General features: G+C 47.0%; 1 protein-coding gene across 2 annotated transcripts in view; it reads left to right on the forward strand.

Moving 5' to 3' along the window:
* Nucleotides 1–18,217, forward strand: part of LOC147899396 (uncharacterized) — a 103,138-nt gene that overhangs the window by 47,819 nt on the left and 37,102 nt on the right. For both annotated transcript variants that reach the window (XR_015541397.1, XM_087377891.1), the window contains exons 8-10: nt 1,301–1,390; nt 1,488–1,622; nt 1,727–1,849. Coding sequence is in view for 1 of the 2 variants with exons in the window: in XM_087377891.1 (XP_087234017.1) it covers nt 1,301–1,390; nt 1,488–1,622; nt 1,727–1,849 (348 nt within the window). In the remaining variant the exon portion in view is untranslated. The remainder of the gene's footprint in view (nt 1–1,300; nt 1,391–1,487; nt 1,623–1,726; nt 1,850–18,217) is intronic.

Raw genomic sequence — 18,217 nt, forward strand, 5'->3', positions numbered from 1 at the left:
GACACTAGGCAGTCTACAAGTGGCAATTGTTTCTTTTTGGGCAAAGCTTGTATTTCTTGGTTAAGCAAGAAACAGTCTACAGTGGCTACCTCCTCATGTGAAGCTGAGTACAGGGCAGCTTTCACAGCGACAGTTGAATGTGTTTGGCTGCGTCGTCTATTTGCTGATCTTCATCTTTCATTGGAGGGTCCTTCTCCAATTCTCACTGATAGTTAGAGTGCTATTGCAGTGGCAAAGAATCTTGTGTTTCATGCTCGCACGAAGCACATTGAGGTTCACTATCACTACGTCAGAGAGAAGTTGCATGCAGGAGAGATCAGTATGATCTATGTGTCAACACATGACAATGTTGCAGACATTTTCACCAAAGCACTTCCACGTGAAAAGTTTGAGGCATTTCGCAGTGCCCTGAACTTATCTCCTTTTGGTGATTGATCATTTCCTTGTACATGATATTGGCACTGCAGGGGGGTGTTAGAATTATTGTTATAGTTCAGCAGTGACCAATGTAATGTAATAAGTAGGTTAGGGGCACTTTTCCCTCATTTTTAGAGGTTTTTTCCCCTAACCATAGTTAGTTCACTAACTACGGTTAGTGAAGGATAAGGTTTTGTCACTTAGACAAAACCTATCCCACTCTTCAGTTATACTACACTCTTCTATTGCAACTATTGCTTTCAGCTCTCACTCTCCTACTCTCTTGCTCTCCTAATTTGGCGTCTTGGGATTGTTCCTACGAAGTAAAAAACTCCTCTCTCACCGTGTATAAGCCATCCTTCCCCATCAAGTTTTGTAAAACCCGCGTGGGTCTTGGTGGTTAAGGCTCTGGTTCGTGTCGTTGTGTGTGTGTGTTCGATCCCTGTGATCGACTTCGGATACGCCTAATTTGGCGTCTTGGGATTGTTCCTACGAAGTAAAAAACTCCTCTCTCTCTCTCTCTCTCTCTCTCTCCTGCTCTCACACTTTGCTCTCTCTCCCTCTTTAACTCACACAGTTTACATGAGTACTATCGGTGCCACCCGTGGTCTCATCTCAGATATTTATGATTTCTTCCTTCTTTTGTATCATTTTTGTTCGGCTTGGGTATTGAAGCCAAGGGTCGGAGAAGCTTTCAAAACCCTCCAAAATTTGCCTTTAAGTCCGTGATGTGTAGCATCGAATTTGGCCAAAGTTGGTACCAGTTTGTTTTTTGGACCAGAACAGAATTTAAGCTCTGCCTTCTTTCAGTCTCTTTCTACAATTAGTGAATTACATTTGAGGCAGAAGTTTAATTTTTGGAATGTGATTTTTGGCTGCCCAGAATGTGGAGGAAAGCGAATGTCGACGTGCTCATGATGCAGCTATGGAAGCATATGTGAAAGTGTTTGACAAGTCACCTTCTGGTGATGAGGTAACCCTACTAAACTATTGCATAACTGTTGCTTGTATGTTTTTCCTTTTTCGTACCTCTTCGTGGCTTGCATCTGAACATTTGACTACAAATGCAGATGATTATACAGGAAACTCATGAAAAGGCACTGCAAGATGCTCTAGAGGTATATAATAATGAAGCTGTTGGAGTCGGGGCTACAAGACACAAGCATGAGAAGCTATTGGTAGCCGATTTGAAAAAGAGATTTGAGGTGAAACTTAGCAGCTTTGGTTGCAGGTTCTTACAATGACTTTTTGGGTTGTGCATTGGTTTTGCTTCATGCTACGTAAGTGTTTGCTTTGGTGACTTTACCAGGAGTACAAACGCAAAGTTTCCATGGAGGCAGAATTGAAATGTGTCAAAGCTGTGGAAGATATGGATGAGAAGCTACGAGCAGCGTGCCATTCTCCAACTGCAACAATTGATCAAGTGCTACAAGTATGTCATGTTGCTGCATATGTGCTCTGATGATTGCAGTAGATCATTGCTTTTTGTTGATATATGCTTTTTACACGATCCTTCAAATGTGACCCTTGCTCACCTTGGCACAATGTTAAACCATATGCATATATTATGCATGGATATTGGTAACTATTCTCAAGAGTTATCTTGTAGGGATGCTGTGTTTTAGGGGCATAGTTTGACACATGCTCTTAGGTCCCTTGCTTATAATTACAGAAGTAAATGCTAAGTGGGAATCAAGCATGAGGGCTTGGAGATCTGTTGAAAGTGACCCTGAGCCTTGAGGAACTTTGTTGTGTGGAGCAGCACTGCTATCCCCACTGCAAGATGTAAGTTGTTCTTCATCGCTGTAAGGAAGCAATAATTGTGATCTTAGCTCTCATATTTATGGGATATGAAACTGGCCTTCAATAAATTAAAGGGTTTTATAACTAACAAATAACCAGCCAACACTGTTACATCTACAATTCACCAAATATACAACCAGCAGATTGGTAGCTAGAGTGCCCCTACACCAAGATAAAGACATAGATTGGCCCCAAACCTTGGCGCCCCTTTTTTACTTAACGGAGAGACCTGCAAATAGTTACACATAGAGTCCAAACTCATTTGCATTCAGTGCATTTCCCACTCTTAGTAGGCATCGGTGTCATGACAAGAGAAATCACTAGTTCGTGATTAGTAGACATTAAAACATTATTATATATTATACGCCAATGGTGTAACATGTATTTGTATTTATGATGGACACCGACCGATTTATTATGGCGGTCGATCATTTGAGTAGATAGGACTAGTTAAGTTGGAGCCGCTGCTTTAGACGGCATCAAATTTGGACATGTGACTTATTTTATTAATAAAGATATGCACACACGTGTCTAGGCCCTAGGGGCAATAGGAAGGGAAGGGTGCATTAAGGTGCATTGAATGGTAGATGCATGGGTCATAGGATAAGGGTAGGTGTAAATGGGAAGATGGAACTTGAGTGATCTCAAGGGACATTAATGAAAGGGTATCACCATCTCACGTAGCATTCTCTCTATTCACCTTGCATTCATCCGCCATCTCTATCCCACCTTGCATGTAGGTCGAAAAAGAGAAACAAGTACTCTCACGAGGGCGCTCTTTCCCCATTGGAGGGCCTATCGGCATTCAAATTCTGCATGCATTGCACACATTTGTATTCTCGAGGAATTCGGTTCTTCACATTTGGTATCAGAGCAGCAACAATCCACGATCGGGACAGCAGGAGAGCGTGCGGGACAAAGGGCGAGAGCGTGCGAGGCAGATGTACGGGCAGCAAGCGCCAGCGTAAGAGAAGTTTGTGCGAGAGGGACCCGTGGAAGCAGGAACGCGCGAAGAGTCTGCAAGGAAGAGTTGGATGTGCGGCAAGAAGAGGCGCATGCGTGCCAGAGGTTCGCACGAGAGAGGCGGCTAGTGGTGCTAAAGCCAGAGCGCCAACACGTGGATCGAGGCTGTTTTTGCATGGATGTTGTGCAAATTTCAAATCTCGAGTTCTGAAGGCGTAGTGAAGGGGCCACCTGCAAATGGCGAGGTCCAGGAGGCAGGAGTTTTTTCCGAACCTTGCAAACTCTAAATTCTAGAGTTTCTGAGGCAAGGGCTCTCTCTGAATTTTTTGGTCTTTGGACGGGGAACGGGGTGTCCTAACAAGGTGACCGCCCCCTCCCCCCCCGGTGTACGAATAGGCCCTTAACCTTAAACCGTGAGGAAAAGAGAACCCCCTCTTCTCCCAAACGGAAAATCGGATTCGAACAAGATTTCAAGGGGGTGATCTACCCACCAAGTACCCCCTCTAACGGTATCTAGAGCACCAATCCACTCAAAACAAGTAGACCAAACGATGTGCACTATAGGTTACAGCATAAAAACAAGGGAAAAAGGCTAAAAGAGAAGGAAGAAGAGGTCATTTGAAGTGGTTTTTTGACACAAGCGAAGTGGGAGTCGGATAAGTACCACCAACTCTACAACACCTTGTTGTAAAATAAACCCCTTTTCTGAAATTACAGCAAGTTGTTTTCTCTCTTGTATTACTAAAGGAAAGAATGGAAGGGGAAGTGATATTTAATAATGAACTTATCCTTTTTCCTCCACTACCAGAAGAAGATAGGGAGAGAGCACCATCACCTCCTCCTGAAGAGGATAATTTAGATGAGAGCTACACACATGTTGAGTATGATAACCCACGTATAGAATTACCTTCATCTCTCCTTCAAGAACCTCTTGATAGGGAGTTTTCCTTTAGAAATGAAGGGAGAAACGAGTCCATCCAAGATCAAGGCGCTGAGTTTATGCCTTTAACTCAAAATCCCATACACATGGATTATGATCCAAGTGCAAGAGTGAGAAAGGAGTCTCCTATTGATAAGCTGGTTTCTCAGGTTAGCCATATGATTGAGTAGTCCATTACGACAAAATTTGGGACAGAGAGTGCTGAATTATGGGGATAAAGACTTAAGTACCCCCTCGAAGAGAGCTAAATTCCAACCTCGAGAGAGAATAGAATTCCCAAAGTATGATGGTGTGAGAGAGGCGGATAAAATCCTTAATTGGATTCGCCATTTTGAGCTATATTTTGCCCACCGTCAAGATAAGACCGATCACGAGAAACTTGCTCTTGCCACACTGCATCTATAGAAGGATGCTTTGATGTGGTGGTCCTTACCACAAACGGGCAAAGAGCCTATTCTTCAATGGTCAAAGTTTGTAGAGCAGCTTAAGGACACTTTCATGCCTCCGAGGCATGAAGAAGAATAACCTTCCGTTGGAAAAGATTCAAGCAATTCGATAACGAGAGTAACGCTGAATTTAATGGTGTAACATGTATTTGTATTTATGATGGACACCGACCGATTTATCATGGCAGTGGATCATTTGAGTAGATAGGACTAGTCGAGTTGGAGCTGTTGCTTCAAACGGCATCAAATTTGGACATGTGATACTTATTTTATTAATGAAGATATGCACACACGTGTCTAGGTCCTAGGGACAATAGGAAGGGAAGGGTGCATTAAGGTGCATTGAATGTTAGATGCATGGGTCATAGAATAAGGGTAGGTGTAAATGGGAAGACGCAACTTGAGTGATCTCAAGGGACATTAATGAAAGGGTATCACCCTTCATTGTGAATCTCAAGGACCATTCTCGACACAACTGAAATCGGAGGATGTGAACACACGTTACAACCAAAGTGGACTCGGGGTAGACACAGCAAGGCAAAGGCAGGACCCGCCTCAGCTTCTTCAGTCTCTATCTCTACCTTAACCTCAGCTCCCGCTGCAGTTTCAGTTTCGGTTTCAGCTCCAGCCTCAGCTCCCTCTATCTCTATCTCTACTTCGACTTCAGCCCCCGCTTCAGGCTCAGCTCCAGTTCCAGTCTCAGCTCCCTCTACATCTACGTTCAGTGACATACTCATGCCCATGGCGCCGGTTGTTGTTCCCTTCCCCTCCTCTCCTGTTACAGCTCCGCCATTGCTTATAACCCCTACTTCAGAGGTGTCATGCACTGTTCCGCATTACGCTTCACTCTCCCCTCTCCCTCTCAGTCAGCCTACGCTCCCACACTCCGTTGGGACTGCCTCATCCATTCCACTGTCATCTCCATTCCTCACCCAGTTCACCCAGTCACCGCCCAGTTTCCGGACTTAGTCCCACACTTTCATGCCACAGTCACCATAGTTTCAGCATGGACATGGGTGGGCTGATACACAAGAGGCCCGTGAAACCTTGCTCATGGAGATACATAGTTTCCGTGAGCGTGAAATGGAGCTGACTCGCTTCGCACGGGAGCAGGTTTGCTTCAACCAGGAGCAGAGCCGCATCATACATAAGCAGGCTAGGGCCATTCGGGAGCAGGCGGGTCTTATTCAGGGACTCTGACATGATATCATGGAGCTGTGACAGGAGGTCACAGCCATACACACTGTCCCAGGGAGTACCTCGGTGGTCGAGGCACAGATTGCGAGCATGCAATCTGCTATTGAGGAGACTTCCAGATGGGTTGACGTGGCCAAACGGGAACCCGCAAGGGTAACCGTTTCGGCTACCCTCATGGAGCAACAACAGAGAGCCAGTAAGGCTCTCAATGGAGGATCCCACGCACCGAGGCTACATTGATGGTAGATGCAACTGCGTTCGTGGTTGCTACCCTGGGTGTGGTTGAGCACAGGATAGAGAGGGCATGGCAGGTGGGGAGAGATCCCGACTCCTGATCATACGGTTCCATGACACTCAGGCATGACTTTCAGCTCTACGACGTAGGTCAGTCCTTCGAGATCAGATAGCGATCTCTATGGATGAGGACCTCACACCTCTACAGGTTGAGGAGAGGCGCTCTTTGCTGCAGCAGTGGGATCAGGCCCGGAAGAGGGGAAGTGGGTAGTGGTACGAGAGGGACGACTTCTTACAGGTCCCCGTAGGGCACCTGCCCCCTCCCCTACATCCCTATTTAACACAGGCAAAATGCAATGCTGGACAAATGTCTCCCTTGCTACTCTTAATCCAATTTTCAATTAATTGCTAGATAGTTTTATCAAGCATTGACGCTCTTTTGATATGTTTTGATTTTGTTTTATTCATTTTCTTACCTTTTTTAGAAGGATTGTCCTCTTAGGTGCATAAGGGAATGAGACTCAGATATCCGAGACCCTATCCTTCACCATTTGGAACTGTAATGGTATCTTATGGTCAGAACTAGGGAACTTCTCGGAATCCTATACAGGCCACGACATAGTCTTTAATACAGAGATACATTAGAGTTCAGAGTGCCCTCTTCCAATAGTCAGCGGATATACATGGGAGTCTGCCTACAAAGATGAGACGAGGGATACAGGAGAAGTTCAAGGTTCAAGTGGAGTTGTTGTCCTTTTCAGATCCACACTTTGGGGGACCATTTCAGTAGAGCAGAGAGATACACATTCCAGATTTCTTTGATCCGGATTCGACACATGGACAGCCGGGATCTGTTTGTCGCAGTTTGCTACTTCCCCCCTGAGACCTCCCACTTTGCCAGAGATATCCGAGGTGATGATGAGACATCCCCATTTGCTGCCCTTTATCAGTCCATCGTTGACTTCTCTAGCCGCGGAGAAGTCCTCCTAGTGGGGGACTTTAACGCGAGGACAAGGGCCTGTCAGGTACCACTTCTTGACTTCAGAGATGATTCCACTCTACTGCCAGATATTGACCTTGAGGAGGCAGGTATGCTATGGGTTTCGGCTGACAGGCGAGGTCCAATTCTCATCTTATTTGTAGGCCCTGTTAGACCTCGGCAAGATACATGATCTCATTATCTATAATGGTCTTGACAGATGGCCCACTTCAGGTGGTTTCACATGCTTTTCACATGGGGGGGGGGCTCCAATGTTGTTGATTACATCATGGGATCCCTTGTCTTCACATCTCACATTACTGACTTCACTGTAGGACCTCTCCCCCCAGGGGCTGATCATACATACCTTTTCTTTAGCATCTCCACCTCCCTTCGCACAGCACCTTCCACCCCACTGAGTGCTTACTCCACCTACCATGATATATGCTTTGATCGGGATCACTCACCTTCTTACTCTGGCCGTTTGTACATACTTCTCACTTATATTGACTTCATACCCCTTTTAGAGGATCGTGCTGCCCTTGTCACTCGCTCACTACACGAGGCTGCCATTCACGCTTTCCCGCACACCACCTGCCCCACCCGCCCACCCTCCCTACAACCGTACTTTGTAATAGTTGGTACGATGATGAGTGTAAGGCTTTACGCTGTCAACTTAGATTCGAAACCAAAAACATTCTTTCGAGTGCATCAGATACGCTACGCGAATACCGTAGACTGGTACGGAGGAAGAAACTAGACTTCGTTTGTCGGAACGAGGAGGAGCCACTGAACATTTTGTTTAGTAATAACTCTAAGGACTTTTGGCGGAGATTTCTAGAAGGACGGTCCCCTCCGCCACTCACTGACACTCAGATCTGGTTTGATTATGCATGCACACTTTATGACATTCCAAATCAGTCAGTTCCTAACCTCTCACACATGCCTCGTCCCACATCCTGCACCGTCTTCACTAGAGGAGGGGTAAAGGATGCTGTAATGAAACTTCATAATGGTCGAGCGAAGGATCATGAGGGGCTATGCACTGAGTTCATTGCATATGGGATTAACCTCCTAGCCCCGATCTTAGCAAAGCTTTTTAATGAAGTTGTTTATTTGGGAGTTCCATGCGCTTGGACCATTAACACTATCTCACCCATCCACAAGGCAGGGGATCCCATGAGCCCGAAGAACTATAGGACCATTATGATTGGACATGTCATGTCCAAGATTTATGCATCAGTACTTGACTCCGAGGCTAGCAGACTTGCACAGTGTCGAGGACTTAGAGCAGCAGGACAGGCCGGATTTCGGCGTGATCATGGAACCATGGACCACATTCTCACGCTCAGATGTATCATCGAGGAGGCGAGGTCACGGAAGCAAAGGGTTTATTGTTGCTTTGTGGATTTTTGCAAGGCATTTGACACGGTTCCGAGAGCCCGCCTCATACGGCGCCCACAGGACTTGGGTTATGACCAGGAGGTCATTTGGGCTGTCATGGCACTTTATGAGAGAGTTTCAGGCAGAGTTCGGACAGGATCTGGGTGGACAGATGAGATCATGAGCACCATCGGGGTCAAACAAGAGTGTCCTTTGTCGCCTATCTTATTTGGCGTCTACATTGACGAGCTTGAGACAGTGATGCAGACACAGGGGGGTGTAGGTTGCTCTCTTGCGTACATGCTAATCCAGATTTTGCTCTACGCAGTTTTCGTGGCTCTCTTGTCTTCCTCAATAGAGGGGCTTCAGAGACACCTAGACACACTACAGTCCTTTTGTGAGTCTCATGATTTAAAGGTCAACTTGGGTAAAACCAAGGTCATGATCTTCAATGCATCTTGAGCCATCATGCGTCTGGAGCAGTTCACATTTGTGGGGTCATCTGTTGAGATAGTTTCATCATACACTTATCTTGGGGCTATCTTCTCTAGACCCAGCTTCACTATGAGACCCGCGATGCAGGCACGCTTGAGTAGAGGGTATGCTTCATTGGCCAGACTAGAGAGGCAGTGCTTCCGCTCGCACTTTCAGGATCCACGCACCAAGGGGTTGTACGGCAGCCCTTGTTGGGGGCCAGACTTGTCAGATACAGAGTGGGCCCGTGTGGAGCGGCTATAGGTTCTCATGTTATCATGGGTGATTCGTGGTAAGTCGTCCGTTCCTCACCAGATCATTCAGGTTGAGTTTGGGTCACTCCCTTTACAGCTAGATGCTGCATTTCAGGTCATCACGTATTTGTATAGAGTTAGGGAATATGGGGATTATACCTCGGGGCGTAGCAAGCTACCATGGATAGCTCTATCCTCTTCTATGGCACTTGTAGCAGGAGGAGACCAGAGGTGCTGGTATGCACGTACAGAGAGATGGTTTGAGCGATTGGGGCTCCACATGGATAGACCACCTTCCTTCCAATACAACATGGATGCTCTGTTTTCTCCCCTCTTATCACACGAGGTCAACCAGGTTATCCGTGAGGATCTACTACAGCTACACACATTTCAGACCTGGTTGGGACCGAGTGAACTCCCAGTGAAGCTTCTACAGAGATCACTTCTTACATATCACGGCGGAGGGTTTCATTGACCCACCAGGATACATGCAGATTCACCCACACCACTCGCTGAGGATCTCTCTTGGGCAGTTCCGGGTCTCTTCAGGGATAGTTATGGGATTTTGGCCTGTTTTCGCTCTTACCCAGATCAGCGGTGTTTGGTAGGTTTCATTTATGAGGCACTTAGACACCGTGAGAGGATACTCCAAGCACGGAGACAGGAGCAAACTTCTTCCTCGGCTGATCCCTCTCAGAGCTCTATCATGGAGTTCTTTCAGCTAGATCACATTGGACCCCACGAGACGAGGCCTCAACATGACTGTTACCCGGAGCCTGTGACCCGATAGCTTAGACAGAGGGTCGACACATAGATCACACTTGGGGACATCCCCTCCTTGTTTAGAGTCGGAGCCCGACCGACGGGAGTCACAATAGCCCTGGTCAAACGCAGAGCTACGACCAGGAGACGTGCCAGGACCGCACCCCTAAGGGGCCAACAACACTCTATTGCCGACTTCATGCCTCCACTGCCTCATCCATCCTGATATCTTGTTGGTGCTGCTGCTGATGATGATGATATTGATGACGATGCTGAGATTGATATATAGTCGACCATCGACATAACTATGTTGTACTTAGGACTTAGTACTGCCATTCTGCATTTTTGCATTTTGCATTGGTATAGATGCTCATTTAGTAGCTCCACTACCACAGCTTGTTGTATCAGGATTTTCACAGTCTCATAGACCCATCGGTCTTTCGAAGACTTTAATAAACTTTCTTCTTTCTTTCTCTATTCTCCTTGCATTCATCCGCCATCTCTCTCCCACCTTGCATGTAGGTTGAAAAAGAGAAACAAGTACTCTCATGAGGGGACTCTTTCCCCATTGGAGGGCCAATCGGCATTTAAATTCTGCATGCATTGCACAATTTGCATTCTCAAGAAATTCGGTTCTTCACAATCTGTGTCCCAAGCATAAACCTTGCTAGGCCCTACTCTCGCACCTCAATGGCAATAGGCATCTATCTTAGTGCATACATCTGCATAAAACTTGGAGTCGTTGCTAGCAGCCCAAACGGGGTCACACAACTCCCCAGACGACCATAGGTGACTAATTCACTGAAATATTCAAGCGATGGGTGAGAGCATAGCTAGTCTGCCTGCAACCTTGGGAACATGAACTCGAACTACAAACATCCATTGTGGACCACCTTGCCAACTAAGCTTCTCCAAACACAATTTGTTCATGGTGGCCAATGATGGGTCGGTCCAGACCTCCTCGTAGGTAGGTATGTGCATATGGAGAGGGTGTCATAGCTGCAACGGTGGCGTATCGGGACCTGTTGCCTGAAATGATTGGGGTTGAGGGGGGAGACTTTGAGGAGAGGCTCGGCCATTCCTTGCTGGCCATATCTTCTGCTGCCCCTTGGCTGAGCTAACCCCCTAGCTGGGCTGGGGGTTCAGCCCAACTAGGGGTTAACCCTAGGTTGGGTTAACCTCTATCGACGTGTCGGTTGGGTCAGAGTTAACCTAGGTTAGGTAAACTGGTGCGGTGCTGTTTGAGTTGATCACGGACGTTGACGAGGCTGAGGTGCGAAGAGGTTGAGGTAACGGGTGAGGCTGAGGCTGAGGCTGAGGCTGGCGGGTGAGAGAGAGAGAGAGAGAGAGAGAGAGAGAGAGAGAGAGAGACACGTCCGCGGAGAGAGAGAGAGAGAGAGAGAGAGAGAGAGACACGTCCGCGGGAGGCCTCGCGGGCCTATGGGACAAAATGCAAAGTACACCAAAAGAGGAAAACACTCATACAAGGCACAAAGGCCTCGAGCAAAGGGCACGCTGAGACCCTTGCTGAGTACTATGCTGAGCTCAATAGCTCAAGCAAAATCAAGTACAAAACACATCATGTGCTATCTGAGGTAGGCTGAGAGCTGGAGCTGGAACTCAAAATCAGAAACCCGGTAGTGTTTTCTTTGTTGGGCTGTCTCATGTTGTGGTGGCGGAGGGGGACGTGGTCTCCTCAATCTCTGCACCCGCTAAGCTATGTCCAGAGTGACCCCTCGTCTCGGGCGATCTCCTTTGAGGAAAGTTGTGATAGGTTGGACCTCAATAGAGTGTGCTCTGGTTGCTCTCCGTGTCGCGGATGGCCTCTGCAATCCTTTATCGGTAATCTAGACTGCCCGCATACAGCTAGCTCCTCCTCCACCCCAGTGTGTCCTAGAGCTGACTCAAATGCATAGAAATCTGTGACTCGCAGCTGTCTGGTCAGCCTCTGTATCTTGTGGTTTGTTCGCCTCCTTCTGATTTGTCGTAGCAGTGTCGGCACATCTCAGACATGTAGAGCCCAATGCAGACTTGGTCATGGAAGTGGATCAATCGTGATAGTGGGCTGAAGCCACTCCCATCCTGATAGAGACAGTGGTATTGCCCCCGGATCTCGTAGTAGGTTGGGTAGGTGTAGAGAAAGTGCTCCTGTGCCTCAATCACTCCCAATGTGCATAGCATGAAGATCCGCTGCTCTCTGGATATACGTACTGCTCTCCCTATTTCAATCCTCGACTGATGGGATGAAACCTGTATCTGTCCAATAGCGATCCTCAGTGCTCCTCTGTCCTCGACATACTAAGGTCTGATGATGAATCCCTCCTCCGAGACGCTTAGGAAGTGATTGTTGTAGAAGTGCGTCTTGGTGGGGAGCTCTTGATCTCCCCCCGAAGTCCGGGATGTGTGGAGCTTGAAGATATCTAAGCGTATGATACGGTTAATTTCGTCTTGTGCGATCGACTCAGGGGGTGCATCCATACTGTGCTGAAAGGGAGGGAGCCTGTCCTTCTGAATCCCGTGTTTGGCAAACCATGTGGATATACGTGCATACCATGTGTCCGCCCTGCTTTAGCTAGTCGTGTGGATGACTCCAGGGCCATCCTTGGTAGTCTCTAGTGGGATAAGTCCGAGACTCTATGAATGAATGTCACAGTCTGGAAGATGGCATTAGTTTGTAGTGGTGTCATGGCGAACTCTGCCTGTCCTATCTCATGTGGGATTGAGGGCTTGCTTCAAATCATCCTAGATCCCATAGTCACGTGTAGCCACTCAAATCTCCTCCACTCTGCTATTGGTAGATCACAACCCCAGAAGGGTGCTCAATACATGGTAGTTGGTCGCACTCGCGTATCGAAGAGCCAGGATTTCATCGGTGAATCTTGAAAGTGTGCCTGGAAACATTGTCTCTCCAATTGTGCTAGAGCACCCCGTCCCCGTGTGAGTCGTGCATGGGCTACATGTGTCATAGTTAAAAGGGGTCCTTTGAAGACTGCTCCCAAATATGTGTAAGGATTGCACTATCTCCACTGGCTCGTCTCGATAAGCGAAGCTGAGTCGACGAAGCACTGCATGTAAGGTGTTGAAGACCATAACCTTGGTCTTCCCAAGGTTGACTGTCAGGTCTCTCTCTTTGCAGAACTCCTCTAGGGCCTCCAAATGTCTCTGCAGCCCCTCCGTTGAGGATGAGATAAGGATTATGTCATCAGCGCATAGCAATGTCTGTATCACGAGATCTGCTAGTAGTGATCGTTCACCTACTAGACGGTCTATGAAGGAAGTTATCTCATCAATGTAAAGCCTAAAAAGGGTCGGTGAGAGGGGGCAGCCTTGCTTCACTCCAATTGTACTCTCGACCTAATCCGATAGACCACCTGGGGCACGAACTCTGCCTTTGACTGGCTCATATAGGCTCATCAACCCCCATATCAGTGTCTCTGGAATCTCTAGCTCCTGTAGTCTCCTGATCATGTGGGATCGTGGGACAGTGTCATAAGCCTTCCGAAAGTGTATAAAGCATGTGTAGACCTTCTGGTGTCTGGATCTCGCCGCCTCAATGATAGCTCTCAGAGTGAAGATGTGATCTAGGGTAGAATGCTATCTGTGGAAGCCTACCTGTCCTAGTGCCCACTTCCCCTGAGCCTTTGTATGATTGCTGAGCTCCCTATTGAATCCACAGTTACGCTGAAACGCGTTTCAGAGCCCAGCCAGGCCTGAAACGCCGTTTCAGAGAAGCCCCGTTTCTTGAAACGCGTTTCAGGGTCTGAAACGTTTCAAGACCCTGAAACGGCTGGCTGAAACGTTTCAGCCAGTCTGAAACGCGTTTCAGAGCCCTGAAACGTGCTGTTTCAGACAACACAGGCTGCTAGGTCTCCAAAATCACATTTTTTGTCTTTTTGCTTTTGATTTTGGTCTCCAGGCTCCTTCCACTCCTTCAGCCTCATACTCTCTCCATCCTCAAGGTTTTCCAGCCCTCCTTCAGCCCCATTCACTTCTTTCCTCTCCTTTCTCTCCTGCAGCCTGCTTCAGCCCTCCATCATCATCTACTCTCCTCCCTTGCTGACGTGGCGTTTCCCCGTTTCAGCCCTCCCAGAAATCCCGAAACGTTTCCATTTCCGTTTCCGTTCCCCGTTTCCCCGTTTCTGTTTTCCCTAACTATGATTGAATCATAAATCTTAGTTAAGTATGTGGTGGCTCCCAGTCTCGATAGGTTCCCCGGCTTTGTGTATCGGCACAATAGTTGTGTTGCTCCAAGCAGGTGGGAAGCCGCGACATAGCCCGGTTGAACATCTGTGCTAGAACCGGAGCTAGGACCTCCTATCCATGTGTAAAGTGCTCACTCCGTAGGCCCTCTTGGTCCTACGCTCTCCGAATGTGTAATCGACAAAGTGCAGCTTGTACGTTCTTTGTGGTGAACACGTGACAAGTGGTGGTGGGCCTTTGCATAGAGGTCATATCCGGCGGTGTCTACATTTGGGCATCATAGAGGGAACATGCATATGTGTGCCACACATGTGGATGAGTGATGGGAATAGGTGGCTTCGCCCCGATAGAAACCCCCATCTAGTGGTCAGGTCTTCTCCTCTGAAAGATCTGACAATCTCATCCATCCTATGTGTGAGGAAGGCCCACCTCTTGTGACGTGCCAATCGTCGAAAGATCTTATGTGCCTCAGATGACGTAACACCACCCAAAGCCGCATCTCCAAGTAGGGCCGGGCGCTCCTTGGCTAGGTGACTCACGTACACTGGGTCAAGGGCACGGTCAAAGTGGATCCCAATGCATGCGGTGTTAGAATTATTATTATATTCTAGGCAGTGGCCAATGCAATGTAATAAGTGGGTTAGGGGCACTTTTCCCTCTTAGAGGTTTTTTACCCTAACCACAGTCTAATCCCTAACTATGGTTAGTGATTAGATAGGGTTTTGTCACTTAGACAAAACCCCTCATCTCTTCTTTGTACTTTCCTTCATTTTAGTACACTATTGAGTGACCTACGTTCAGCTCACTCTTGCTCATCTTCTTTCTCACATTTGGTATCAGAGCAGGTGAAGCCAAGCCCATTGCCCATCTGTGCCTTCCTTCTATCCTCGCCATTGCAAATCGGTCTGTACAAGATGTACTGCAGACTCGTCCGTACGGTGCCAAGTCCGTACAGTCGCTCACGTGCCATTCGTTCTACAGGTTGTCAGATCCGTACACAGCGCGTCCGTACATCTTGCCTTGCTGCTGTTGCCTGTACAAGAGAGAGCTTCGTCCATACAGTAGATGCTACCTCCCGTACAGTAGCTGTCTGTACATCGTACGGTCGACCAGCTGCTAGTACACGTCATATGGTACTCTTGCGCTAGTCCGTATTTGCTTTGCCGTACGTTTCGTATCTGCTCTCCCAAGCGTTCATACCACGTTGTACTGCCGTACGTGCGCTCCGTACTAGGCCGTACCAAGCAAGTTGTCGTACAAGATAGTGTACAACTGCCGTACAGTTGTACAGCCAAATCTGCATCTCGGTGCAGCAGTCCTGTTCAACCTTCATGTGCATTGAGGTTCTCTTGCAAGTGATTCCTTGTAGCGTCCATTTGCAGGCGCATTCTTTGCTTTAAGCCATTGTTTTGGCTCAGGTTCAAGCGAATTTGGGGGTAGATTTGTGCACATTTGCAGGTGTTGAAGAAATTTGGGGCTTTTGCTATTACACTTCAATTTTGCAGTGAAATTTGGGGCTTTAGCAGGCATACTGCAAATTTTGCAACATTTGGGGCTTTCAGACCGTTTGCCCTCTTTTGTATGCAAATTCCTACAAGAAATTGGGGCTTTTGCATTAGGGTTGCAATTTTGCAATTAAAAGGGCATTTTGGAGGTTTGCAAGCAGTTCTGGACTTAGTGTGAGTCAATTTGCAGATTTTTGCCACTTTTTGCAGATTTTATTTGCAGATTTTTGGGCAATTAGCAGAGCATTGTGGTCCAATTTGAGCCTTTGATAGGCTATGACAGTAATTGTCACTATGAGCAGATTTTCTTTGGTAGATTTTACTTGTGCATTTTGCATCCCAGGAAGGGATTTTACTTGTTCAATTTGCTGTATTTTTTAGTTTATCTAGCAAAAATGGCTCAGAACAACCCCAATGAGGTGTTTGGAGTCCTCACAGAGGTGGAGAAGTTGGATGGCACCAACTACTCCTTGTGGAGTTTTATGGTTCGCAACATCTTGGTTGGCAGACATCTGTGGGATTATGTCAATGGAGATGAAGCAAGGCCAGATTTTGTGGCTACACCTGTCACTCCTATAGCTGGAGGTAGGGGTAGAGGTCAAAATGCAGCACAAGTAGTTGGAGCTGCTGCTCCAGGGGCTCCCACAGCAGAACAAGATGGGATTCTAGAGATGCACAAACTCTATCAGTGATGTCTCTTTCTGTCAAGAGGTTCATTATTCCTCACATTCGGTCATGCAAGACCTCAACGGCAGCTTGGGAGATATTGGAGAGTATGTTTGCAGCAAGAAATGATGCCAGAGTTTCCTTTTTGAAGAGAGAGCTTTCTCACACGCATATGGATGAGGGAGATTCCATGAATACTCACCTCACAAAGCTTCAGGATTTGAGGGAGCAATTGCTAAATATTGATGAAGTCATTCCAGATTCAGAGATGATTACCACCACTCTGAATTTTCTTCCTGAGTCCTATCTTGGTTTCCACACCTCGCTGAATTTGTCATTGAGGGGGGGCAGCAATCCTCTCTCTTTTCGTGAGTTGGTAGGACTTTTGATGCAGGAGGAGCAGACACGAAGAAATATGGCAACACGGGCTGGCTAGCATGCCATGCTTTCTAAGTTTAAGTCCAAGGGAAAAGGGCAGCAAAAGCAACATGCCAATCAGCCGCCATCAGCATAAAGCTGATTTAGGACAGCCCTCTTATAAGGCAAAGGGTGATGCGGATAAGCCTAAAGACAAGGGCATTTGTCACTACTGCAAGAAGCCAGGTCATTATATTGGTGAATGCAAGAAGCGCATAGCTAAAGAAAAGAAAACAGGTATGGTTGAGTCAGATGCATTAGCTCCTCATTCACATGATGGGGGAGATGTTACAGCCAACTTTGTGGAAGAGCACTATGCCTTTCTGTCTTGCACTTCAGATTTTTGAGTGGGTAGTTCAGATGCTATAGCCACTATTGAGGATGACCCTTATGCTTTCTTGACTTGCAGTTATGATCCTTCAGCATCTCTGCATCCTTCACCTACTAAAAAGAAGGTGACTCGTGCAAATAATTCTTCTTATTCAGTGTGTGGAGTGGGGAACATGATTCTCACATCCACTGATGGCATAGATTTCAGAATTTCAGATGTTCTCTATGTGCCAGGTATAAGAATTTGCTTTCAGTGTCCTCTCTTAATAGAGGAGGATTTTAGGTTGTATTCAATGATGCTAAGTGTGCAGTCAGAGACAAAGAGAATGACTATGCTTTGATGTTGTTTGGCACTTTGTATCGGGGTCCTTTTCAACTTGATATATATGAGAAAAGATCCGATCTTGCATTTTCAGTGAGCACTCCCACTGCTGCGATGCAGAATGCGGAGTTATGGCATGCCAGGTATGGGCCCATGAGCTATGGCAGCTTAATGACACTTCAAAAGTATGAGATGGTTGATGCATTGCCTCCTTTAGAGTCACCTCCTCATGCATGTGAGGGTTGCATCCTTGGCAAGATGCATAGATTTCCTTTCAAGAAGGATGGTGTAGTGAGGGCTACACGCAAACTACAGCTCATTCACGGTGATGTCTGCGGTCCCATGAGGACACCTTCTTTTGGGGGTTATCTTTTTTATGTTACATTCATAGATGACTTCACCAATTACACTTGGGTCTATGGTCTTAAGACAAAATCAGAAGTGTTTATGCATTTCAAACACTTTGTGGCTATGGTTGAGAATGAGACAGGACTCAAGGTGCAGACACTTCGCACAGATAGAGGAGGGGAGTATATGTCTCATGAGTTTGAGGCATTTTTGAAGGAGAAAGGCATCACGCATCAGCTTATAGTGAGGCTTACTCCTCAACAAAATGGCAAATTTGAGCGCAAGAATCGCACTCTTATGGAGATAATAGATGCAGGCTTACCAGTAAAAAGTTGCCTCACTGGTTTTGGCTTGAAGGCCTCATGTGTGCAAACTATGTTTTGAATTGGGCTCCCACAAAGGATTTGAAGACAATCACTCCCTATGAGGCATGGCATGGGAGAAAGCCTTCAGTGGATCACTTCAGAGTTGTTGGTTGTGTTGCATATGCCCACGTGCCTGTGGAGTTTCGACATAAGTTGTTAGATAAGGCACTCAAATGCATTTATGTTGGGTATAGTACACAAAGCAAAGGCTA

This window comes from Dipteris shenzhenensis, chromosome 8 (assembly GCF_047967505.1).
Source record: "Dipteris shenzhenensis isolate YYH24624 ecotype China chromosome 8, Dip_SZ_1.0, whole genome shotgun sequence".
Taxonomy (NCBI): Eukaryota; Viridiplantae; Streptophyta; class Polypodiopsida; order Gleicheniales; family Dipteridaceae; genus Dipteris; species Dipteris shenzhenensis.